This window comes from Misgurnus anguillicaudatus, chromosome 18 (assembly GCF_027580225.2).
Source record: "Misgurnus anguillicaudatus chromosome 18, ASM2758022v2, whole genome shotgun sequence".
Classification (NCBI taxonomy): domain Eukaryota; kingdom Metazoa; phylum Chordata; class Actinopteri; order Cypriniformes; family Cobitidae; genus Misgurnus; species Misgurnus anguillicaudatus.
Window position 1 is genome coordinate 8,565,255 of NC_073354.2, and position 26,248 is coordinate 8,591,502.

The 26,248-nt window shown below is 37.9% G+C and overlaps 1 protein-coding gene across 1 annotated transcript in view; it reads left to right on the forward strand.

The window, feature by feature from the left end:
- Positions 1 to 26,248, forward strand: part of lama2 (laminin, alpha 2) — a 238,298-nt gene that overhangs the window by 92,831 nt on the left and 119,219 nt on the right. Inside the window, 6 exon segments of the mRNA XM_073855781.1 lie at positions 832 to 972; positions 2,649 to 2,819; positions 11,762 to 11,860; positions 17,051 to 17,262; positions 17,402 to 17,513; positions 24,614 to 24,727. Of these exon segments, the coding sequence (XP_073711882.1) occupies positions 832 to 972; positions 2,649 to 2,819; positions 11,762 to 11,860; positions 17,051 to 17,262; positions 17,402 to 17,513; positions 24,614 to 24,727 (849 nt within the window).

Here is a 26,248-nt window from a genome sequence, read left to right on the forward strand (position 1 = left end):
CTTTAAATGCAAATGAGCTACAGCTCCTCATTTCATAACAAACAGACATTGAGCTCTTTCAGTTAAAGGAATAGTCTACTCATTTTCAATATTAAAATATGTTATTACCTTAACTAAGAACTGTTGAATCATCCCTCTATCATCTGTGTGTGTGCATGTAAGCGCTGGAGCGCGCTGCGACGCTACGATAGCATTTAGCTTAGCCCCATTCATTCAATGGTACCATTTAGAGATAAAGTTAGAAGTGACCAAACACATCAACGTTTTTCCTATTTAAGACGAGTAGTTATACGAGCAAGTTTGGTGGTACAAAATAAAACATAGCGCTTTTCTAAGCGGATTTAAAAGAGGAGCTACATTTTATGGCGTAATAGCACTTTTGGGAGTACTTCGACTCGGCGCAGTAACACCCTCCCTCTCCCATTATGAGAGTGAGAAGGGGAGCGGACTTTTCAGGCGAGTCGAAGTACTCCCAAAAGTGCTATTACGCCATAAAATATAGTTCCTCTTTTTTTGCATAATATGTGCCCTACATCAGAAATTTGCACCACTAATAGACTGTTACATACAGTTTAATTCATTCATCACAGTTTGGAAAATGTGTCTTATTTTTCCTTCACTAAATAAACATGACACATTTTTTTAGGAATTAAATTAAAATTCAAAAGGCATTAAGATTTTTCAATGGTGTGTAGTCTGTTACACAGATGTGTAAATGTGATGCAGCTAAAATAAATAAAATGTATAAAAATAATGACTTTCTCTTTCCTTTAGAGATTGTACACCTGTGATGTACACCACTAATGTTTCTCTCTCTGTCTCTGTCCTTAGGAACATGTTGAGGGACAGAACTGTGACCGCTGTAAACAGGGATACTATGATCTCCGTGGAGACCGTCTCCGTGGATGTGAGAAGTGTTACTGTTCTGGGTTGGGCAACCTCTGCAGAGAATCCCACTGGGACTACAGTAATGTATGAGACAAACCCAGCTCTGATCTTTCACTGTGTGTGTGTGCGTGTGTATATGAGAGAGAGAGAGAGAGAGAGAGAGAGAGAGAGAGAGAGAGAGAGAGAGAGAGATTGTTTCTCATTAGTTACACATCCTTAATTTGAGCTTGACTAGTGGGATTCAGCCTTATTAGTGCAGTAATGACACACACACACACACACACACACACACACACACACACACACACACACAAATTGGCATATGTGGTGTACGGGGACAATTCCTTAGATGCAATGCATTTTCTACTGTACAAACTGTATATTTTATTCTCCTAACCTACCCCAGTCCCTAACCCCAACCATCACAAAAACCTATTTGCAGTCTTTAATCTATGAAAAACTACCAGTTAGTATTTTTTAAAGACGTGTCCCTGTAAACCATGTTTATTGCATTATAAACATGTCATTATAAACCATTCATTCCCCATAAACCACATATACCAACACGTACGCACACACACATGCACTTTTTTTTCATTATTAGATTCAAAGCAAAATGTAATTTGGATTATGGGCCTTTCAGATGTCGGTTTTCGACAGGTTTGACTAGATTTGTGGGGACATTGTCAAAAATCTGACCCTCACAAGTAAACCCAAACCTGTACACACACACAATTTAATCTAAAGTATAACAAATCTCTCCTCCAGCCACACTGAAAATAAATAATAGGAGATCATTCGTTTCTACAGAGAGTTATGTGTGCGTCTGATAGGATCTTTAAATATTTGTCTGACCTAGAAAATATCTTCTCGAAGAAACGCTTCATAATTCACATCAGATGAGAAACTGAAACTTTTAGACACAAATAACAACTTCTGTTACACAGCGACTTAAAATGAATGAGCAAGGGAATGTGTTGTATATTTAGGTGTTGTGACTGATTTTTTTTAGACCTTTTTAGTTAGCTTGGTTTGCTCTTCACTTAAATTAATATAAAACCCACGTGTATATTTATACAACAATCTGAAAAATCAATTAAAATAGTTGTAGTTTCAGCTGCATACACACACACACAGACACACACTATTTCCACTTCAGTAGTCATTATAATTGAAAGGCTTAATTCATCATACATATGTATAGGCTTTTCTTCACATGTCAGGAGAGAAATCATCGCTATGAAATAATTCAATACAATTAATATTGATTCACATAAAATAGCTATTTACATGTATGTTGGTAATTATAATGTAATGCTTTTAAAATTTTATGATAAAGCACAAAATACATTCTTTAATAAATTGTACATTTAATTCTTCTCTCATATCATATGGGTCAAAACAGAACACTGGTACAAATTAAAAAAAAATTCATGTTATCGACACACCACAATTTGCCTGATCATGCCTTTTCTCATGTGACAGTGATGTTAGATACGTTAATATGATCATTCTTCATAAATAAGTTCAACTTTCAGAAATTAATGATGTTCTGTCTGTCATATTGATTCATTGTCTATATTACCACAGACCTAGACCAGTATTGTGTTGTGACTCATATACATTCTCTTATAGGTACTTTCTTGTTTATATTTGATAGTGTTTTGTTGTTAATAAATCAGCTTACTGGAGATAAAACACCATTGCATATCCACATTCTGTTTTTTACAAATCTGTATGATTTTTGTGTTTGTCTGCAGGTGACAGATATGTCTGGTTGGTATCTCACAGGTGTGGATGGGGAGGGGTTAGTATGGGCGGTGCCTAGCAGAGACAATCCCAACCAGGTGACTGTGAGCCAACCGGACCCCCAGATTTACCTAAAAGCGCCTTACTACTGGAGTGCCCCGTCTGCCTATCTGCGCAAGAAAGTGAGTTTAGTGTGTGTGTGTGTGTGTGTGTGTGTGTGTGTGTGTGTGTGTATGTGTGAATGTTGTGTGTGTAAATGCTCTGCCAATCACAGTACACTGATGTATGATGTTTCCTCAAGACATCATTTATCATCATTATATTAAAGAGCCATTTAGCTTTTTCCCCTTAATTTAACTTGAGTGTCTAGAGAAGGAGCGACAGAAAGAGAAAGAGAGAGAGAGAGAGAGAGAGAGAGAGAGAGAGAGAGAGAGAGAGGGAGAGGGAGAGGGAGGGACGGGGTACTTTAAAGGTAATGGGGAAACAGAAATAAAAAGAGGCGTGTACAACCAAAACAAATTGAGACAGGGTTGTCACGATTATAACATTTTCTAACGATTAACTGTCTAATAAATAATTATGATTACGGCAATGAATCTGTTTCAGGGCTTTGACAAATATGATGATTAATTGTCATTCATATTTGTCTGTGCTTTGTTCATTAAATAAGTGCACAAATGATTGAGATTACTGCCATTGCAGCAAAAGATTAAACTATTTAAAACATTTAAAAATGTAAGTAATTTATTCAGTGAAGAAAAATGTATATCTTTCAGAAATCTGAAAAATTCTGTACATAACAAGAACAATTACTATAAGTGACAATAACAGATAAGACATTAAAAGCCTGAGCACCCAGATTAAACCTGAGATAAACAGAGTCAACACATAAATAAAAAGCTGATACGAGTATGTCTTAAATAAATAAAGAAATGTCATTGTGCAGAGTAAAACGGGTGTATGTAGGACTGCTGCAGCTACAACGCATCACCCTCAGGTTATCTAAAATAACCATGATCAGACAATCATGGCATTTAATAAATGTGACAGCCCTACAAGATGACATACTGTACTGTTACCCATAATGCAATGTCCATTTCCAATTTGATGAATTAATTCAAAGAGCTATCCATCACAACTCTTAACATCTTTACTTACTCAGTTTTTTTTGTAAAAGATACATTTTTTCAGCAAAATTATATAATTTGAATAATACAGGTTAAATTTATCATCCTTGGAATGAACGTGGGATTTTTCTGAACAGATTTTATGGAAGGATATTCAACAAGAATAAATTTTGATCAGGTGGTGTAAGTTTCTATATAACAGATGTTTAAAAGAGTGTTAAGTCATTTAAATGGTACACTGTAAAAAATTTCTGTAGAAATTACAGTATTACTGGGTATTACTGGCAACTAGCTGCCAGTAACTTACCGTAGATTTTACATTTATGTTATTTACTGTCAACATTTTGTTCAAGTTAAATGAACATGAAACATTTTTAGACTTTATCTTCTACAGTAAGTTACTGGCAACCAGCTGAAAAATTACAGCAAATATTTTACAGTGTAAAGTTAATTATTATAAAATTTTTTGATAAAAGAAAAATTAAGTCTCTTTAGAATAATGTGCACGAATAAAACATTCACAAGAAAACATGTGCATTAACAAACCCAGTCTCACTGATTTGCGTATAAATAGCACGAAGTGTAAAAATCTAGGGATGCACCAAATCCAGATTTTTTAGGTTCGGCCGAATCCCGAATCCACCATTTAAGATTCGGCCGAATCCGAAACCGAATACCGAATCCTACTCGCATCCTTATTCCATTAACACAGTAAAGCACATTAATGAAGTAAACAACGTCCACAGCAGTGTATTTTTCATTTTATTTAATTTTTAACTGTACATTATGCCAGGATGACAAGTTGGAAAACTATTTTGACAATTACCATAAGCCTATGCATAATAAAAGCGATGCGTTGCGACACGCTCGTTTTTCCAATAAGCAAGCAGCTCCGGGCTGAAAACTATATACTTTGAGTTAGAAGCTCCGTTCGTCAATGTCACAGTCTTCACACGGCCGTCCAATTACAGTGGAGGAGGGGCGGGACATTACCACAGCAACCAACCGGCTCACAGCTGAAGCATCACTGAGACCAAGCGCTCGGCTGAAAAACAGCTGGCATTTGGCGTCCTCAAGGCGTTTTCAGCCATGTTTAAAAGTTTTGGTGTGTCCAGCCCCTAAGGCTCACCGAAAGAAAAAGCTCATCTCCACGTCAGCACCCGATGTGTGTAATCAACGGCTGCGTGACGTCGACCAGCGTAGCGCAAGCCTAGGGTTCGGTTCGGTGGAAAAAAAATCTAGGATTCGGCCGAACCCGAACCCCGTCAAAAAGCCCAGTATTCGGCCGAATCCGAATCCGAATCCGAATCCTGGATTCGGTGCATCCCTATAAAAATCATGCAATACATACGCCAAATTCCACTTTGCCGTGCATATGATACCCCGTCCTTCCCTTCCCATTCACTTAAAGGTGCAGTGCGTAAATTTTAGCGGCATCTAGTGGTGAGGTTGCGAATTGCAACCAACGGCTCAGTCCACTGCTCACCTCTTGCTTTTGAAACACACAGAGAAGCTACGGTAGCTGCCACCGGAAAAACATGTCTTGGTCGGCTTAGTAAAACTTAGTAAAAAAGTTTGTCCGTTAAGGGCTTCTGTAGAAACATGGTGGCACAAAATGGCGACTTCCATGTAAGGTGACTCTTGTGTATGTAGATAAAAACGTTTCCTTTAAGGTAATAAAAACATAACGGTTCATTATAAAAAGGTCTTTATACACCCCTGATCATATAGTTTAGTATATTATTTTGCATTTCTGTCAAGAGATTTTTCTAAAAATTACACACTGCACCTTTAAACGGTGCATTGGTTTCTCATTTTTTATGCAATTTTTTTTTACCATTTTCACTTGGGTTTAGAGTTAGAAGAACGTTTTCTTATACAAAAAATGACATCCAAACCCCAATTCTAACCTCAACTCCAAGCAACCATGGCTTAAATATAGACAAAAACATGGAGAAACCGGTATATTAAATATCCTCCTTAAGCAAATCTGAAATCTAACCCTAAACCCAAGCGAAAATGGTTTAAAAAACAGAAAACAATTGAAAAACCAATAAATAAAACGACAAAAAAGAGTGTAGTTCCCTGATCCCTGTTTTCTCCCATTATAAGCTTGGAAGAGCAAGAACATTTATTAAAATATCTCCAAATGTGTTTGTCTGAGAGATGATGGACATATGTATCTCAAATTGCTTGATGGTAAGTAAATCATGGGTTAATTTTGATATTTGTCTGAAGTTTTCATTTAATACCTTTGTGTAATACATTACCACACATTAATGATTTATTTGATTTTTGCATTTAGTTGTAAGAACGATGTGCCAGCTCAGCTCTGATGTTGGTCTCAATCTAACAATATTTATAAGCTGCACACACGTGCACATCTACAGACAACAAGAAAAATGTATGCATGTGATTTTCCTGTACATTCAGATCAGTGATGTGGGAATATAAAGATTAAGCTGTAGTGGGATGCTGATGTTCTTTGGCCTCTGAACTCTTTCCAATGCTAATGATGCTATTACTCTGAGTTTAAACTGACTGTCAGCATTCATTTCAAAAGACTTTAATATCCAGCCACGATGGGCCGTAAGTTTAAATGACTTTGAGATGTTAAAATGAAGCTTTCGTCAGGTTGTACGTCCTCGCTGAATGCGTCAAGTTTCTAGGTCAAACTCATGAAAACTGTTGGAAGCAAATCTGTTTAATATTTTACCCAAGTCAGAAGAAAATAAGAAATTATGAAAATCGAATAAAGCCCATTTTGAGGACCATTAAGAGTTTTGGTTTGCAATATCATTTTCCAGACAACCGGGCATTATTTTAATATCTCATTTTTAGTACTGTGGATTATTTAAATCTGTACTGTATGTGTTTACTGTAATTTATGCTAAATGATTTTATTCTAAAGGAATTTTTATTGCTGTATTACAGTAACGGGAATGATATTATATATGCATTAGAATAATGGGAATTGTAATCTAATAATAATACTTCATAATTCAAATGGACTTTAAAGTGGCTCCATTTTCTTCATAAGAGATTGAGCTGTGTTTGCATTATTGGACACAGTATGTGTGCTATTCACTGATTTGTGTGTTTCTTCTGGCAAAAGAGATGTGTTTGGTACTAAAGCTACATGTAAAATGACACAAGTGATGAATACTTTATATTGACCTAAGTTGTTTAATCCATACAGTAATAGATTTAAATGCCTAGATACTCACACAAACCTCTTCAGTTTTACATTTTAGCTGGTTTCAGGTTTTATTATCCCTAAACCCGGAGCCACACACACTTATACACATTTGCAAATATATTTACTCTTTCCTTACAGAGCTTGTCACAGTACATTTACATTTATGTCACACTACAACTGAATACACACACACATTAACAAATGAATTTGGGTGGTTATAAAATTCATGTTTAACTTACACAGCTTAAAATTGCGTATCTTAAAGTTCACGATTTACATAAATTTTCTCTTTACGTTGTATAACTGCACACATTTGACAAGGTGTCTCGCTATGCATTTTGTTTCTATGGCAACGACTTTCTTAGGCAAGATTATATTAAATAGCAGACTTTACTTTAAGACATTTTTCCAGTAAGTATAAACTGCTGGAAATTGTGGGTCATTACATACACATGAAATATTATTATGAGTAATATTTCATACATAAATCCGTGTTTTAGAGAAGTGATGAAAATTGTGGTGAACATTGTGATTTTCTGGACATAAATGATTTTAAATTATTAGCTCAAAAGTCACATGTGATTTTTCTTTTGTGGTTTTAGAACGTTTCTCAAAAAACTTTCTTTTCTTTCAAGTGATCATGCACTTCAAAAAATAATTAGTTTGCAGCACTTTGACCTTGGGCGCAGTAATATTGACAAAAGTTTGAGCGAGAGGGGGAGTAATCAGGAGTTCACCAAGTTCGAAGTAGAGGGGTGGAGTGGGACCAAAAAATCTACTGGGAAAATTTGTATAGCACCGGCCCTTTTTTACCCGTGCTAAAAAAAGGTCTCGTATTTGTAGTAAAACAAACGTAATCAATCTGCCAAAAAAATCCTAATAATAATAAAATCTTTAAATCATGGCTAATTTTCCTAAATGAGTAACTATACAAAATAATACCTGTTTGAAAGACGGAAATGCGCACCTGTCAATCAGCTTTTACATAACAGAGCGAGGCCAGAGACGAACGTGCTCATAAATGGCAGTAATATGGAATAATGTGTGCATCTTAACTGTAAGAATATTTCCTTTAAATTTAATTTTTGTTATATCAAGTTTTGAAAGATAGAAATGTTTTTCCACTGTTATTGCTTATTTAGACTTGTTAGTGCTGTTAAGCGTGTTTGGCGCATTTACCTTAGAGTTTATTTCAGTAATATTGTTGTTTTTCCAGTAATAATAATACAATTTACATGTCAATCCTGGTTCCTTGTCTGTTTATTCTTTTCATTATGCTGTTATGTTAAGTTATGTGTGGATATTTATTGCCATATGAGACGTTCATTGCTGTTATATGAATACTCTCGTCTAATATTCAAATCATATGCAAACTAATGTGTGCATCTTTTAATAACTTTAAGAATACAGTTCCTTTGAAAATAATTTTTGTTCAAGTTTTAAGAAATAATAATGTTGTGAGGATATTTATTGTCATATTGCAGTTGAATACTCTCATCTATAATATTGAAATCACATAGTAGTAAATATATAATGTGATACTGCAAAGTTACCCTTCTAGTTTTTATTTATGATACAGCCATATGGAAATAAACCTTTGCAAATGTGCTGATTTGAGACATTCATGTCCTGACCACCAGGCTAGAGATTTTAAACCTCCTTAATCCACACTTACTACTAGTCTATCAAAAAGTCTATCTGCTTGATGGATCCATGCGATGTACTGCAATAAACAGGCATTCTGCGGCTTTTTACATCAAAGGCTGACAGGCTATGCCATTTGGAGAGGGGCCGTTCACTGATCACCTATATTTTTTAAAAATCCTAGACATAGTTGGACCTGCCGAACAGGTTGAGCACTTTTATATATTGTGTTGAGCGTGGCTTCTAAATTCATCCCTGTTAGGATCATATGGAATGAATGGAGCTAAGCTAAATGCTAACACATTCACAACACGCTGTACAAAGATTAAGTGCATTAATTGAAAAAAAGATAGGTATGTATTAATTTGTCTAATTTGAGGTAAGAGTAAAATATTGAAAAACGGTGGTGTTTTCCTTTAAGATTGTACCAATATCATGAGTGACTCTAGTAGTCCGTGCCAAAGTTTATTGAACAGGATCATCTGCTGGGTGAATCAGAATTGTCAAAGGTTTGTCTACACAAGACTAAAGGGGTGAACAACATCATGGACAAAACAATGTCTCCACAATATAAGACATGAAAATATTTACCTTTTCTACTGTCCATTCGAGTTGATGCATGGTGTGTGTGTCTGTGTGTTTGTTGCCTCCCACATCCCCAAATTCTCAGACTGTGTCTCAGGGTTCTCCAGATGTCTCTTGCTTTGAACTGTGGATGCTGGAAATCAAACAGAAACACATTGAGCTCAGTGTTTGTGATTTCTCTCTGTCTGTGGTCTCCAAGGCCGCCTTAATGCACGGGCTTACCTGGGCTGAAGCCCAGGGGCCTCCCAAGTTCAAGGGCCTCCCAAGTTTGTGTTCATGACGAGCTGAAAATGTCATATTGTTTTGTAACTTGTCGGGTTTTCTGTCAATCACTCTAATTGCACGTTACATGGCTGCTGATTGGTCCGTTGTAACTTAACGTGAAATAAAATGTCAGACGTAACATATTTTTTATTCTGCGTAATGTAATTAAGTGCGCGTTGTTAACTTGACATTCCTGCACGTTAGACTGAGTGTGACAGAGAAACGGGAAATAATCCACCAACAAATGAAAGAGTAATTTCTGAAATTTCATAATGCACTAGTGAGGTGCAGCTCTCTCTCTCTTTCGTGCGCGCGCTCGCTCGTTCGCGCTCTCTGTGCTCGTTCAGCTCTCTGGCATGCAGAAGTCTCTGACCCGTGCACAAGAAACTGTGCCGCTAAATTAAGAAAGGAGTTCCCGCACATAATGCTGTTATTATTATAAAGTTTAAGTTTACTCGCGTTTATATCAGTGACGCGTGCGCAGCTGGAGCGATGTAGTTTGATGCGACGTCAGCTCACAGTACACACATCTGTTGGTAGAAAGACGAGAAAGAGACGCAACGGTAAAGGTGCAAGTCTAAGAAAATAAAGAGCGACAAAACCATCTCAAATGATCATCCCCTGATAGCACCATTATAATCTCACTATCTAAAGATGTTATATACAGGTATGTTCCCTGTCTGTCTTGTGCATATTCATACTTGGTCGGTTTACATGCTTATGTATGCATAAATACTAAATACAATGCATACTATATCTTCAGTAGCCTACAAAATAAATAAATGATTAAAAAACAAGATTCTGTCTATAAAGACTTATCTTTTGTTATCATTAATGCATTTAACAAGATTCTGTCTATAAAGACTTATCTTTTGTTATCATTAATGCATTTTCACTTTAAAACTAACTTTAACTTATTATATTTTTAAAACTGTGGTGAGCATTTAGTTAGTGAGTGGCAATTTTCTGCAAATTATATTCCAAAAACTATATAAACATAAAGCTTATAAACATATAATCTTTCACACATTTTGGTTTTATTATCATCACAAGTTGCTGTGTGTGGTTGTTAAATAAAGTGTCTTGTGTTTATGCTCAAGTGGGCTCAGTGATATGTTAATAACAATATTATGGTGTTTTCTGGCTCAAAGAGGGAAAACTCACTGTTGTATGTCTCGAAAGAAACTAATGCATTTTGTGATGTAGATTACCTAGATATTACACGTAAAAAAAGAGACTATAAATCGATGGGAAGGGGGGCCTACAAAACCTCTTAGCCCCGGGGCCTCACATTAGGTTAAGGCGGCCCTGGTGGTCTCTGGTTCAGTTCAGACATGGGGTTTGAGGCACATAACAGGGGTGAATTTCATAGAATGACGGCTTATAACCGAGGTTTGGGGGGCAGATGTGTTCGGTCTGAAACACATTGTTGTTTTTAATTCAGTGGACGGAGTGTTTCTCATTTCCTGTAGGATGTGAAGTGGCTGATGCCATGATTTTCTCCCACTCTCTGTTTATTGTGCCATCTCTGTGTCTTTATAAAATATTATATATAGTTTATATAAACACTTTTTTTTACAGATGGTAAGATTAAAATTACACAAGATGCTCTTTGGTTGTACGTTAACAGTTTCTGCCCGTGTGACTTTGATTAACCATTTATTGCCCACACAAAACACTTGAATAAATGCATTTTAAAGAGTTGTTGTAAACTGAACTGTTGACCTGTGGTTGACATGACATCATAAGTCATTATCTGATGCGGTTTTTGTTCCTACTGTCAGATGATTCATAAACACTGTGAAGAACGTTGTGTCCAGGTCATCCCCTTCTCAAAAAAAAAAAAAAAAATTATTTATGAGATTTAAAAACGGGCCTAAATGCAGCATTAGTCCAGGTTATGTGTTATAGAGATGTCTTGTAACCTCTACAGTGAACTCTGATCAGTCTGTTGAGATTTATTTGATGTTAACGTGTAGGAGTGTGTAGGTGTGTGTAAGTGTGTAAAAAGACAAAGCAAAATACTAAAAAAATCATTTTGAAGTGTTGCTCTTCTTGTGAAGGTTGTGAAGAGCTCCTCCCTTGGTGTGGTGGTCTTGATTTAACCGTGCTGATTTACCCTGCAGCGTAACATACTAAAATACATCCCTCACTAGAGAAAACGCACACACATACACACACACACACGCGTCTGATCTGTTCAGAGAGGAAAAGACCTTAACAATAATCAGTGCATCACAAAACTATTTTACATTGAGAGCAGATGTGGTTTCTGATTCCTGTTCCTCTGTCTGTGTGTGTTTAGCTCTTGGCTTATGGAGGCAGGTTGGTGTACAGTGTATCTTCTGACACTGAAGTTGACGTCGCCCTTCACATCTCCTCTGGTCCTGATGTCATTATAGAGGTACATCTGTCAAAACACATTCACACCTGCAGACACACCAGTTTTTAACTGAATAAAGTAAAAATCAATAAACTGCTGCTGCTGCACATGAACAGCCTGAACAAACCTGAGAGCAATTAAACAATTGTAATCTCTTAAATAATTTAGTTGTATTTCAACACAAACATTGAGTTACAGTATTTTACTGTACTGTCCTATAGCTGCACTGTATATTACTGTAGCTGCACCGTAATTACCTTACTGTAGCTGCATCATATTTTACTGTAGCTGCACCATATTTACCGTACTGTACTGTAGCTGCACCGTATTTAGTTAACTGTAGCTGCACCGTATTTTGGCAGTATTTTACTATAGATGCACCGTATTTACTTTACTTTAGCTGCACTGTATTTTACTGTAGCTCCACCGTATTATCTGTACTGTTCTGTAGCTGCACCGCATTTTACTGTAGCTGCAACGTATTTACCGTACTGTACTGTAGCTGCATTGTATTTTACTGTAGCTGCACCGTATTTTACTGTAGCTGCACCGTATTATCTGTACTGTACTGTAGCTGCGTCATATTTTACTGTAGCTGCACCGTATTTACTGTACTGTACTGTAGCTGCACCCATTTTACTGTAGCTGCACCATATTTACCGTACTGTACTGTAGCTGCACTGTATTTTTCTGTAGATGCACCGTATTTACCGTACTGTAGTGTAGCTGCACCGTATTATTCTGTAGCTGCACCGTATTTACCGTACTGTAGTGTAGCTGCACCATATTTTACTGTAACGGCACCGTATTCACTGTACTGTAGCTGCACTGTATTTTACTGTAGCTGCACCGTATTTACTGTACTGTACTGTAGCTGCACCGCATTTTACTGTAGCTGCACTGTATTTACGGTACTGTACAGTAGCTGCACCATATTTTACTGTAGCTGCACCGTATTTATGGTACTGTACAGTAGCTGCACCGTATTTTACTGTAGCTGCACCGTATTTACTTTACTGTAGCTGCATCGTATTTTACTGTAGCTGCACTGTATTATCTGTACTGTACTGTAGCTGCGTCATATTTTACTGTAGCTGCACCGTATTTGCTGTACTGTACTGTAGCTGCACCCATTTTACTGTAGCTGCACCGTATTTACCGTACTGTACTGTAGCTGCACCATATTTTATTGTAACTGCACCGTATTCACTGTACTGTAGCTGCACTGTATTTTACTGTAGCTGCACCATATGTTCTGTACTGTACTGTAGCTGCACCGTATTTTACTGTAGCTGCACCGTATTTACTGTACTGTACTGTAGCTGCACCCCATTTTACTGTAGCTGCACCGTATTTACGGTACTGTAGCTGCACCGTATTATCTGTACTGTACTGTAGCTGCATCATATTTTACTGTAGCTGCACCGTATTTACTGTACTGTACTGTAGCTATACCCATTTTACTGTAGCTGCACCGTATTTACCGTACTGTACTGTAGCTGCACCATATTTTACTGTAACTGCACCGTATTCACTGTACTGTAGCTGCACTGTATTTTACTGTAGCTGCACCATATGTACCTTACCGTACTGTACTGTAGCTGCACCGTATTTTACTGTAGCTGCACCGTATTTACTGTACTGTACTGTAGCTGCACCACATTTTACTGTAGCTGCACTGTATTTACCGTACTGTACTGTAGCTGCACCGTATTTTTACTGTAGCTGCACCATATTTACCATACTGTACTTTAGCTGCACCGTATTTTACTGTAGCTGCACCGTATTTACTTTACTGTAGCTGCACCGTATTTACTTTACTGTAGCTGCACCGTATTTTACTGTAGCTGCACCGTATTATCTGTACTGTACTGTAGTTGCGTCATATTTTACTGTAGCTGCACCATATTTACTCTACTGTACTGTACTGTAGCTGCACTGTATTTTACTGTAGCTGCACCGTATTTACTGTACTGTACTGTAGCTGCACCGCATTTTACTGTAGCTGCACTGTATTTACCGTACTGTACTGTAGCTGCACCGTATTTTTACTGTAGCTGCACCATATTTACCGTACTGTACTGTAGCTGCACCGTATTTTACTGTAGCTGCACCGTATTTACTTTACTGTAGCTGCACCGTATTATCTGTACTGTACTGTAGCTGCGTCATATTTTACTGTAGCTGCACCATATTTACTCTACTGTACTGTAGCTGCACCGTATTTACTGTACTGTATCTGCACCGCATTTTACTGTAGCTGCACCGTATTTACCGTACTGTACTGTAGCTGCACCGTATTTTACTGTAACTGCACTGTATTCACTGTACTTGCACTGTATTTTACTGTAGCTGCATCGTATTTACCGTACTGTTCTGTAGCTGCATCGTTTTTTGCTATAGCTTCACCGTATTTAATTTACTGTCCTTGCAACGTATTTTACTGTAGCTGCACCGTATTATCTGTACTGTTCTGTAGCTGCACTGCATTTTACTGTAACTGCACAATATTCACTGTACTGTACTTGCATCATATGTTTCTGTAGCTACACCATATTTTACTGTATTGTAGCTGTACCTTATTTTACTGTACTGTGCAAGCGTTTCAAACATGTTCAGATCTCCTGTTGCCTATAGCCATCTGAACAATGCACACCTCCAGTCATAAGAGAACAGTTCCTAGACGGTTTCAGCAGTAACAACATGAACAAATGGTTTTCGTGAGACACACGTAACTTCCAGTAAACACCACTAAGAATCAATGACAACAAAGTTGTTTTTATAACAAGCAAAGTAGATAACAAGAAGTAGATTACCTTAATTTATATTTCATAGCTAAAGCGTATAAAAACGACACTGATCTAACGTTACTGTGTAAAATGTGTACTATAATGTATACAATGTTAACTACAAACCGGCTGCCAAAGTCCCATCACATAGTGGTGATTCATGATCACCGTGTCCTCTTGTCTTTAGGAAACCAAAACATTTGTTATTTTTGATGAGGTATTTGTTCCAGAGTTTAGACACTAGACAGACCATTAAACAAACAGAAACCGGAAGTAAAGTTCTGAGCAGACGCGTAACTGCGACAACCCACATGCGTCCGATACACTTCCAGAAGTTTAGATCCTCGCCATCTTTGTTTTGTCAGGTTTGTCCAGGTGTACAGTACTGTGCAAAAGTCTTAGGCCACCAGGCTACCATTAGTTTAGTTGTTTTTGCAATGTTATAGTGATCATATATAATAATGAATCAGTCTCTTTATTAGAATACAACCAGAAAATACAGGAAATGTGTATGTAGTATTAAAAACTGTATAAAAGTATAAGCTGAAGTGTCAAGTATTTAAGGTAAACTCCCCTTTCACTTGAGCAATAGCAGGCAGCTGCAGAAATAAAATCCTAATTTCTAATTCTAATCAAATAACTTCAAGACTTCAGTCTCCTCAAAAAAGCTTAAGATGTGTTTCATGCCAAGAGAGGTCTCAATAAATACTGACTGATGCCTGAAGAAGACATTTAGTTCTGAAAATTGTTTTGTTTTTAATTTTGTGTACATATTTCCTGTATTTTCTGTTTGTTTATCAATAAAAAGTGAAAAATATATATGGATGGACATTAAAACTTGTGATGGTGATGGTGGCCTAAGACTTGATCTGAAGTGATACATCTGAAGTTGTTTACTCTGCATTTGTGTGTGTTTGTGTTGATCACAGCTGTGTTTATGTCTGCATGTGTGTAAAAGCTTGACTTTGCATTTACAACCCTAGGCTATGTGTATACAAGCAAGAATCTTTATACATTTGTGTCTGCTTTGCTCAGCATGCCCAAGTTATATTTGTCGTCACGAAGTCTCTTCAGTAAAACATTCGATTTATTCATGTTTGCCTGCATGTTATTTCCTTTGTTCCTTTGAAATGTCTTTAGTTTAAAAAAGTAATTTCACCCATCATCTAAAGGAGATCTAAACGTTGTTGCTCAGATTTGTTAAAAACTGTTAAAGCAGAGATCTGACCTCAACATATGAACTGAAATGTTTTTCATGAAATGTGTTAATTAATTGTAAATAATTTGAGTGATGCTGTATCTACATTTATTTGTTTTACTTTACTCTGCTACTAATTGTATTTTTGTATTTCTCCTGAGCATCGAAAGAGAAACGTCTGAGCAATATCATTTTACTCCAGGAATAGCAATCTTGTTATTATGATGCATGCAATTAACGCTTGCTTGCTTGTGTGTCTGTGTGTGTGTGTGTGTGTGTGTGTGTGTGTGTGTGTGTGTGTGTGTGTGTGTGTGTGTGTGTGTGTGTGTGTGTGTGTGTGTGTGTGTGTGTGTGTGTGTACATACACACATTTTAAGTTTCTATGTTATGTCATGTTAATCTACAGACCTTAGCAGATAAGGTGTGTGTGTACATACACATGTATGTATGTATGTTCATGTGTGTGTGCGTGCATGTGTATGTGCGTGTGTGTGCATAAGTGGGTGCATGTGTACTCTGTACGTGCGCGAGTGTGCGTGTGTCTGTATGTGTGTCCGTGTGTGTGTGTGTGCGTGTATGACAGGTAATTATTGTTCGTTAAGCCCTGTTTTGCATGTGCATACCTCATTAACTCAGTGCAAATAGAGAGTACAGCTCCCATAATTCCTCAATCTTCAACCTGTGTGTCTGTGAGTGTGTGCATGTCAATAAACCCTGTTTTTCCCAGCAGTCTGTGTGGTGGATCGGTAAATAAACAGGCAGAATGAATCCTATCCCATAATGCTCTGGGATGAGTCCCCTCGCAGTGTCAGGGCTGAGATATATGGGTTACCTGTTATTGCATCAATACATACACACACACACACACCTGCACAGCTCTTCACAATTTATTAAACACATTTCACTGCAAACACTTCACCTTCCATTAAAAACATCTCTCTCTGCTTTCCTACACACACACACACACGCACACACACACGCACGCGGTGCGCGCACACTCATAAACAGATCATATCTTAGACTAAAGTTTCATTCTTAAGAGTAACACTACCACCTTATTTGTATTCATTATTATATGATCACTGTAGTTATTGTATTTATTTATGAGAGGATGTCTCCATGTCCTTAACGATAAGTCTTGTCAGATTTCACTCTCTTAATGTATTATTTACAAACTCCAGAGAGATAAAGTGAAAGTGATTCTACACTCTTTTCCTCCTTTAGGGTGGTGGTCTGCGTTTGATTGACAGCAAGTCTGGGTTGAATGTGTATCCATTCTCTGCAGTGGAGCGCAGGATAGATCTTCTTCCAGAAAGCTTTCAGCATTATGCCTCAGGATTGGCTGTCAGCAAGAAAGACTTTCATGCTGTACTCAACAACATCGAGCATCTCTTACTCCGGGCCTCTTTCGTTCAGGAACACAGCGCCATCTACAGGTGTGCTACAGTACTGACGGCTGTCTCTGTGTTTCGAATGCACACTCACACTCTTATATAGAGTTTTTTGTAATCACTGTTTCAAATCCCTCCTTTAATATTGAACATAAATAATAAAATCTCTCTCTCTCTTTCTCAGGTTGGGTACCGTGAGCATGCAGGTTGCTAGCGTGGACGCTCGTAGTGGTGTTCAGGCTCGTGCTGTAGAGGTGTGTCAATGTCCTTCAGGATATGATGGCACTTCATGTGAGGTAAGCAATTAAAGGAAGTTCAAAGTTCAAAATCATATGCTGTGAATGATGGGATTGTTTTGCATTTGGTGAAGTATTTACCTCTGCACTGATCAACGAATACATTCTGGCCAAACTACAACTCGGTTTTTAATCTGACAGCTCCTGTGTGCCTTTACCGTGGCCTCATGGGATAACACACTTCAGAGTAATGCCAGATGCTGTAAATAATACAGATATTTTTTATCTACACATTTATGAATACAGACATTTGACATAAGACTTTTGTGATGCTGTGTAGTAGGCACAAAGGCATCTCTCTGCTCAAAAGACCTGCTTAGACTTTCATGATTTTTCATTTAGCTGATTTGTTGCTTTAGTAGCATATAGTTCACCTGCAGAGAATGCTGATCTACAAACATCGTCTTTCTGATGAAATTCAACAATGGTTAATTTAGTTAAGAAGTCTGACTGGCCAGCAGCACCACAGCATCTCATGTACAACATATAGTGATGACGTGATTTGTTCAGCAGGGTAACATCTCTATGTTTCATCTCTTCATTATGTGGACAGGGAACATTTTGGTACTCAGACTTCAATGAATTTAGTCCTGTTTTGAAAATTGAGTATATAGTAATTGCAAGCAGTAATTCTGTTCTGAAGTGACCATGTTTAAGTGTTTGTTGGCTAGACCCGGCAAACACGATTTATCTTAAGAATTACTACAAAGTTTGTATAAGTGACACAAAAACGTTGTTTTCCTTTTTATAAACCTTGCATAGACATCATTTCAGAAGTATGGTCTGGAGTAATAAAGGCTATAACACTAGGTGAGAGCTCTGTTAAAATTGCCACAACTTTTTCTGTTTTTTTTTTTTTGTCAAGGTTGGGTCAAATATGGACAAACCCAATTGCTGGGTTAAAATTAATCTAGATTTTTTTTGTTAAAGGAAAACACCACCGTTTTTCAATATTTTACTATGTTCTTACCTCAACTTAGACCAATTATGAAAAAATTGGGGAAAGAGTTAACGGATAAATGAAAACTATATTGTATGGCAGAAGAGCTTAAGGGCTCGTTATAGTTGTGTGTAGGTCCTACGGCCTAGCAGCAACGGTGTAGGTTCCACGTAGGTTTTCATTTATACTTTTGCGTCGTCGTCTGCGTCAACGTGCAAACACATGCGCAGACCGCTGGTAGGCTGTATCCATGCGTGTAACCACAGTAGCAGTGCGACCGTCAATGAAGAAGCAGATTGGCAAGTTAACCCACAAACGAAGAAGAAACAGCAACTTGTTGTGTATGATTTGAGAAGACCAGCAATGATGAAAGTAAATAAACAGCGACTTTTATTGCAGTTTGAGTTAAATCACTCCTCAACTTTGCCCTTCTTTGTTTTCACCGTCGCAAATGGAGATACCTATGTAGGGGTGTGCCATAAGATACCGTTCACGATAGCAACGCGAGTACAACCAAGCTGTACGCGAGGAGGAGATACTAGCAGCAGCGGGTGATGTGCGGCCGAAAAGTAAACTAATGACTCAACCGAGCATCGCTGTGCAAATTACTTTAGTCACTGTTAAACTAAAGTGTTAAGGAGTTGCGTTATATAGGGAAAACACTACCAACTTGTACCACTGTGATGACAGTAAATTACTTTACTGACTGAATTTAAATCCAAAAAATGTTCACAAATGTTCACATTCTGGTTATACAGACGCACGCTTACTTAATATTTAATTAGACAGATCCACCTTTTCTATTCATTTTCCATTATTCTGATGAGCGATCTGATGAGTTTAAAGCTCCATTTTACCCTGTTTTTTTTTCAGCGACTGCTGCGAGGCGCGGGCGCACTATTCACTTGGTCCTAAAGTACACCCTATTTCTCACAACAGACAGATGCCTTGCCGATTTATTCTGTGTTTTTATGAAAATCTGATTTATTCACCTGATTTTTATCTAAACTACATGAGCATTTATCTCACGAACCCAAATGTGCCATGATTAATTTTAATGTTATTTATTTGATGTTTATGCGAACAAAAGTGCACTTACATGTCAAATCAAAATTACAAATCAAAATTTTAAATTGTTAGCTAATGAAGTTACTGGGATCTGTGAAAATTACTGAAAATTTGTGGTAGTGTCATAGTGATGTAAAATTTTCATTCCATTTCATCTCTAGTTTGTACTTTGTTTACATTTGACTCATGCTGTGTGATTCTGTCACTACTTTTGCACTTTAATGCTGCTTCGGCCACCTCGTGACAGTGGATTTACACTTTGAATTAGGAAGTCTGTCATCAATGACAGCTCATTGGATGGAAATTGCCCTTCCTTTTCCATAATTTTTTATACCGTCATAAATATTACCGCAAAATTCTTAAAATATCATTATATAATTTTGAGGCCGTATTGCCCACCCCTATACCTATGACGCAGTTTTTTTACCTGACAGGAGGGGTTCTGGTGGACCAATTACAGCGCTAGCGGTAACCCATAGATATATACACTAGATGTTGCCTTGGCTACGGCAGTTCATTGGACCGAATGCGTCAAACAGAGCCGCCATCTTGAAACAGGGGAATCCCGCATCAGCGTCATTGTAGTCAATGGTGTAACAGAAATAAAATCACCATAAATTGTCATGAACGCGATTTTCTTGGTTTTCTTTTGGTTCGTTTCAACAGTAAGACATGTATTTAGCATTTAGTACAGGAAAAAATAAAAGTTTTGATTTTATGAAAATTTACTTTTTCTAACTGTAATGCATAGTGCTAGTAGCCCTTTCATCCATGCGCAGCACAAAAGTCCGGCATCGTTCATGAATTCGAAGTACAGGCGTAGATAGCAGCTTTACCTAGCTACTTGCAATGACAAGACCCCTGTTCTAAGATGGCGGCGGTTTTGACGCATGCTCAGAGCCCCAAGGCGACATCTAGTGCAGATAATCTACAGTGTAGCTACGGCGTAGAGCTTACGCACGATTATAAATCGTTTTGTTTTTTTTGCAGCACTTTGACCTGGGGCGCAGTAATATTGACGGAAGTTTGAGCGAGAAGGGGAGTAGTCAGGAGTCATAATGTTACTGCGCGCCATCGTGGAAGCGCTGCAAACAAAGTGCTCTTCCGCCATACAATATAGTTTTCATTTTTTATCCATTTGGTCACAGTCTAGAAAACTTGGTGCCCCCCTACTGCCTGGTGCCCCAGGGCACTCGCCCAATCCCGTCTATGGATAATCCAGCCCTGTCCTTTCAGTATGAAGTCCAACTGCGGGGTGTGTTTGAATGAAGCATTTTAGGAAGGTGTAGATGGGCCTTATCTTTTAAAAAGAATATCTTTTTGGGTTTGAAACCTTAAAATTTGAAATATTTTATATGCATAGACAGCTTTTAACACTCTAAAGACAAAGGAAAACATGAAATCAGATCATATGACTCATTTAACAGCCTCACACAAAACTCCTAATATCATGAATATCTTTAAGGATTCAGTAAGCTGACAAAATCTGTTGAGTATATTTTTTATAGCAGATGCAATGAGTGTGTTATAAAAATACATAACACATACAGTCTTTCTATGGATATTTGTTATTTGTGAAGTAGAGCTGCTGTTGAATCAGTACTGTGTGAGATGTGAGTGTGGATCAGCAGTGCTGGACTACAGTAAATTACTGTCATCTGTTAAAGCTCCAGTAGCTATTGATTTCTGAGTGAGCAGTTTTTTTATGCTGATGTAATCAGATAAACATCCAGACCTATATAACATCAGACACTGTGATCATCAAGACCAGAGCATAATGTTGTCAGGAGCGAGTAAAGGGATTTTTTAAAGATGTGGTTGGGCTGTGGACATCGATTACTCTGGGGTAACACAGAAAAACATCATTATGCAAATCAACATGACACTCATCCAACCTTAAAATACTTGTTAGAAGTCTTGTATCAACATGAGCTACTGCTCCTCACACCCTTACCAAAAGAGACAGTGAGCGCTTTCAGTTAAAATGTGATTCATGCTAGAGGTCTTCTCGGGTCCAAAGAAATGTACCCGACTCGAAATGACCCGAATCACTTCATACCCGAACCCGACGTGCATAAATAAAAATTTTTTAAAGAAAGACCCGACCCGAGACAAACCCGAGAAAATTAGACCCGAAGTAGTGAATTTTTTTTTAACCCGACTGGAACCGAATGAAAACGGCAATGACGTGTGTGCATTCTGCAGACCCACGCGCAGCAGTCAGACAGAAAGAAACTCCGGTGTCCTTGAAACCAATTTGGCGAGCTGCTCCATTCGTTTTACTTTGTTATCTGATGACGACACCAACGTAACCGCTAAAATGTACATTTATAATTGACTGACTTGTTTGTCTCGACGAAAATGAACCTTCCGACAACCACACAATGTCGCAAGCGCTCTTGGCAAACAGATGATAGGTTTGAAAAGGACATTGACGCACACAGGGGAGAGAGTTCGGGTCTTCTTGGGTCCGTTCAGAAAAAACACATTCATTTTTAAAGCAACACTATGTAGTTTCCATGTAAAAATGACTTACAGCTCCCCCATGTGGTTGAAAAGCGCAACAGTGCCTGATTTCAGACACTCTTCTGCAGGCAGGGGGAGGGGCGGGGCTGTGTGCTCTACCCTCCACCGCCACTTTCAGAGTGTGCTTGTAGCAGCTAGGAGGCTGCTCAGGTTGCAGCAACAGTACAATTTGTCCAGTTAAAAGTTCTTCTATCACTGAAATAATTTTAGAGACATTATTTAAAGGTAAAAAAACTACATAGTGTTGCTTTAAATTACCCGAGACCCGATGCCGCTATTATTGTACCCGACCCGTGTCCGAGGCACATGTGAAACTTTTAGACCCGAACCCGATCGGGTCTCGTGTCGGACCTCGGGTTTTCGGATCTAAGTGGACCCGTGAAGACCTCTAATTCATGCGAATACAGTCTGAGACAATAGTATCTCACTATTGAGATAATTTAGACGGTGTAGAACTTGCTGAGGGTGGAAATTATGGTAATGAAGGACGGTCAGTCAGTGGCTGTGTCACGACTGGGAACAGGAGTAAGGACGCAAGTTTACTTAACATAAATAACATTTATTAACAAACAGGAAATAAAACACGAGAAACAACAACGACACAGGAACAGACAAGGAAGTAATTACAATGATCCAGCAGTGAGTGTGACACCTACAAGGGTATAAAAACACACGGGCCGTTTCTCAATGTCAAGGATACTTCCTTGGCAGAACTAGTCCTTACAAGTCACTTCCTTCAGAGGCTAGGCGAGGCTTCTCTTTAGCATTCGAAGAACACGTAAATGGAACAGGCTAGCAAGTGCACGTTATTGCGTCATTACGTCAATGAAAATGTGTGCTTTCGTCCCTGCGCGCATAGGATTGTGGGTGATTTCAGCGTGGGAAGAGCACGAAGGATACACATATGCATCCTTTTCTGTATATGGGAGATTTCTCGAACGAAGGACTCAGTTCTTGGCTGAAATTCCGAGGATCCTCGACATTGGAACAGTCCTTCGACGGATGTCGATGACGTAGCATCCTTGAAATTCTGGCTTCCGAGGATTCTTCCTTGACATTGAGAAACGGCTACAGACTAGATAACAAACATGTGTGATGAATCAGGTAATTCATCAATGAATGTCCAGGTGACAACAATCGGAACAGAAACAAGACATGACGCGGATTAACCGTAACAGGCTGTGGGTGGGGCTTTAGCAGTGTGACATCACATTAACAAGAGAAGTATCTATTGAGACTGCTTTGGTTTTATGGGGATTAAAAAAAAGAAACGGGTGGATTTTTTCATTGAAGGGTGGTTGTGCCCTGCTGAAAAAACTCAAACCAGCATGGGAATTATGCTGGTCTATGCTGGTTTGATGCTGGTTTAGCTGGTGGTCACCAGCATACCAGCACCAAAACACAACTTATGCTGGTCTTGATAGTATGACCAGCATGGGATGCTGGAGCTAATGCTGGTTTGGTGCTGGTTTGGTGCTGATTTAGCTGGTGCTAATGCTGGTGCTGATGCTGATGGTGTTTACTAGCAAACCAGCACCAAAACACAACATATGCTGGTATGTTGTTTTTTCAGCAGGGTGTTCACACACTGCCAACAAACATTTATGTCCAAACATGGATATTAGATGCCCTTTAAGTCAACATGTTATTTCTGCTCATAAGCATGCTTCTGTCACAGTGATAAACACTAGGCAGGAATGCAGCAATCCCAGAATGCATTGTGATGAGCTTTGTGAATTGAGGAAGTCAAGGGAATATTTTTAACATAGCCTAATTGCATTTTATTCATTATTGTGAAGTATAGATACAAATAGACCAGCGTAATATGTGTGCTTGCTGTGTATTTTTGTTCATGAAGCATCCATTCATTACACTTAGCGACATGCTAATGTAGTTAGCATAACATCAAATCTGTTAAAGCTGTTTATATGTGAACATATGTGACCCTGTCTGTGAAATCCAGGCTAAAGTCTCATAATCTAGTGATGATAAGTTTAAGACCATCAAAGTTTGATTTGACTCACTGATTTTAATCTGTGACATGATTTTAGTCAACACTTAAAATTAATAAAATGATATCTTTACAGAATGTTCTTCAGATTATGTAGACTGATTTTACAGTAAATCAAATGACATGAGCTGGATTAAATCAGTTCTGATTGTGTTGTACAGTATCTCACTACACTGTATAGACAAACAAGTGATTTGTTACTGAAATCCAGTAATCACGGCGGTTAGATGTGATGTTTGTGAGTAAACATATGAACAGCTCAAAAATACACTGATACACTACATGTGAACAGCTCTTATCAGTCACTTATATATAAACTTACCATGAACTTCAATTAAGAGAAACTAATTTTCTCCTTCATTTAGTAAATCAAAGCAGTTTGTGTCGTACAGTTGGTGAGCTGCCACAGATTCATTACTGCCAGCATGTACAGTTAACACACTTCATGACACATTTTAAATCAAAACTTGTTCCTCACTTCACTCATTATTGTGTGGTGATCAATCATCATTGATATGTCTGGTTTAATGAAGTGTTGTTGTGTTTGTTTTGCAGATGTGTGCTCTTGGATATCGCAGGGTGAATGGAACTTTGTATCGGGGTTTGTGTGAATTCTGTCAATGCCACGGACACTCAAACCGCTGTGATGACATCACTGGATACTGCCAGGTAAATATATGTGTGTGTGTGTGTTTGTGTGACAGATTGTTGAATTGAAAGGTCTTATGTTATCTATCTTATTGCAGTTCGTGCTTTATTAGCATGACAAAAACTGTACATTTGTAATAACAAAGCCTTTACAGCTGGGGTGCATACAAGTAGTGCAAAATATGTAATAATATGTAACACTTAAAAAAGTATGTAATACAGAATAAAGTCAAATTAAATTAAAATTAAATCAGAATTAAAAGTTTAGAATTAAGAATGTTATGTCTGTCTGTTTATTTACTCTCTTTTAGGGTTGCATAACAACTAATTGCAACTAATCATTTGCAGAATAAACGTTTTTGTTTACATCGTATAGACTCTAAGAAAGATGTGTCGATTTTGAGTTCAAATAAATAAACGGGACAACACAAGATGTGTTTAAACAACACAAAGTGTGTTGTTCCAAAAAATAACACAGATATGTGTTAAGGACAACACACTAGATGTGTTGTCCTTAACTAGACACAAGGGGCTCTATCTTACACCCAGCGCAATGAAGCGCAATACGCGACTCAAGTGTCTTTTGCTAGCTTCCACCCTGCGCAATTATAATTTTCACGTTTAGGGCCACGTTGTTTAAATAGCAAATGCATTTGCGCCCCCTTTTGCGCCCATGGGCGTTCTGGTCTGAAAACGAGATGTGTTCAGGCGCATTGTTGGCGCGTTGCTATTTTGAGGCAACTAAAATAGACTACGCCATTGACCAACAAAAACCTGCTCTAAAGTCAATGGCGCAATATGGTTTTGTTATTTAAAGAGCGCATTAGTAATATGCGCCTATAAACGGGACGACAACGCTGGTTTGCTTAACACATACTACATGAATGGGCAGCAGCACAAAAACGCTTTTAAATATGAAAGATTAAAGGAATAAAATGTAAAATGTTATTATTGAGTCTCTTGGACATAAATGAGGACTAATTATGAGACGTTAGGAAGCGCAAAGAGCTGCTTCACCTGCAGCCTGGTAAGTAAATAAATGCTTTGCTTTAAACAAATGCATCTATTTTTAAATGTTTTTTTAAATGCTACCTCATGGATTTATTGTATATGATGACTCTGTACCTGTGAATATGGTGAGATGAGAAACATTTTAAGCAATGCTTAAAAAACCTGACGCTGTCCAAGTGCTAAAACGCGCGGAGAGACATTTTTTAATTCTTTATCTCCAGTTTGTTACAAATAAAGCATTTTTAGAGTACAAACCTTTTCTGGCATATTTGTAAATTATTTTTTGATGATATTGGATAGCCATACATTTAAAGCAATTAAATCCCTGCTTTTTTACTTCCATGACTAAAAGAAAACAGGTTTTAATAAAAAATAACAGTTTCAATACAAGTGAAAAACAACAAAATTTTTTTACATTATTCTTAAACTGGGGATCTTCTTCCTCCGCTTAGTTTTTCAGTTTACAAAGTCCGTCATCTAAATAGGGATTAGACATAGCGCCAGCGCAACTGGCTTTTAAAGGGGATGACA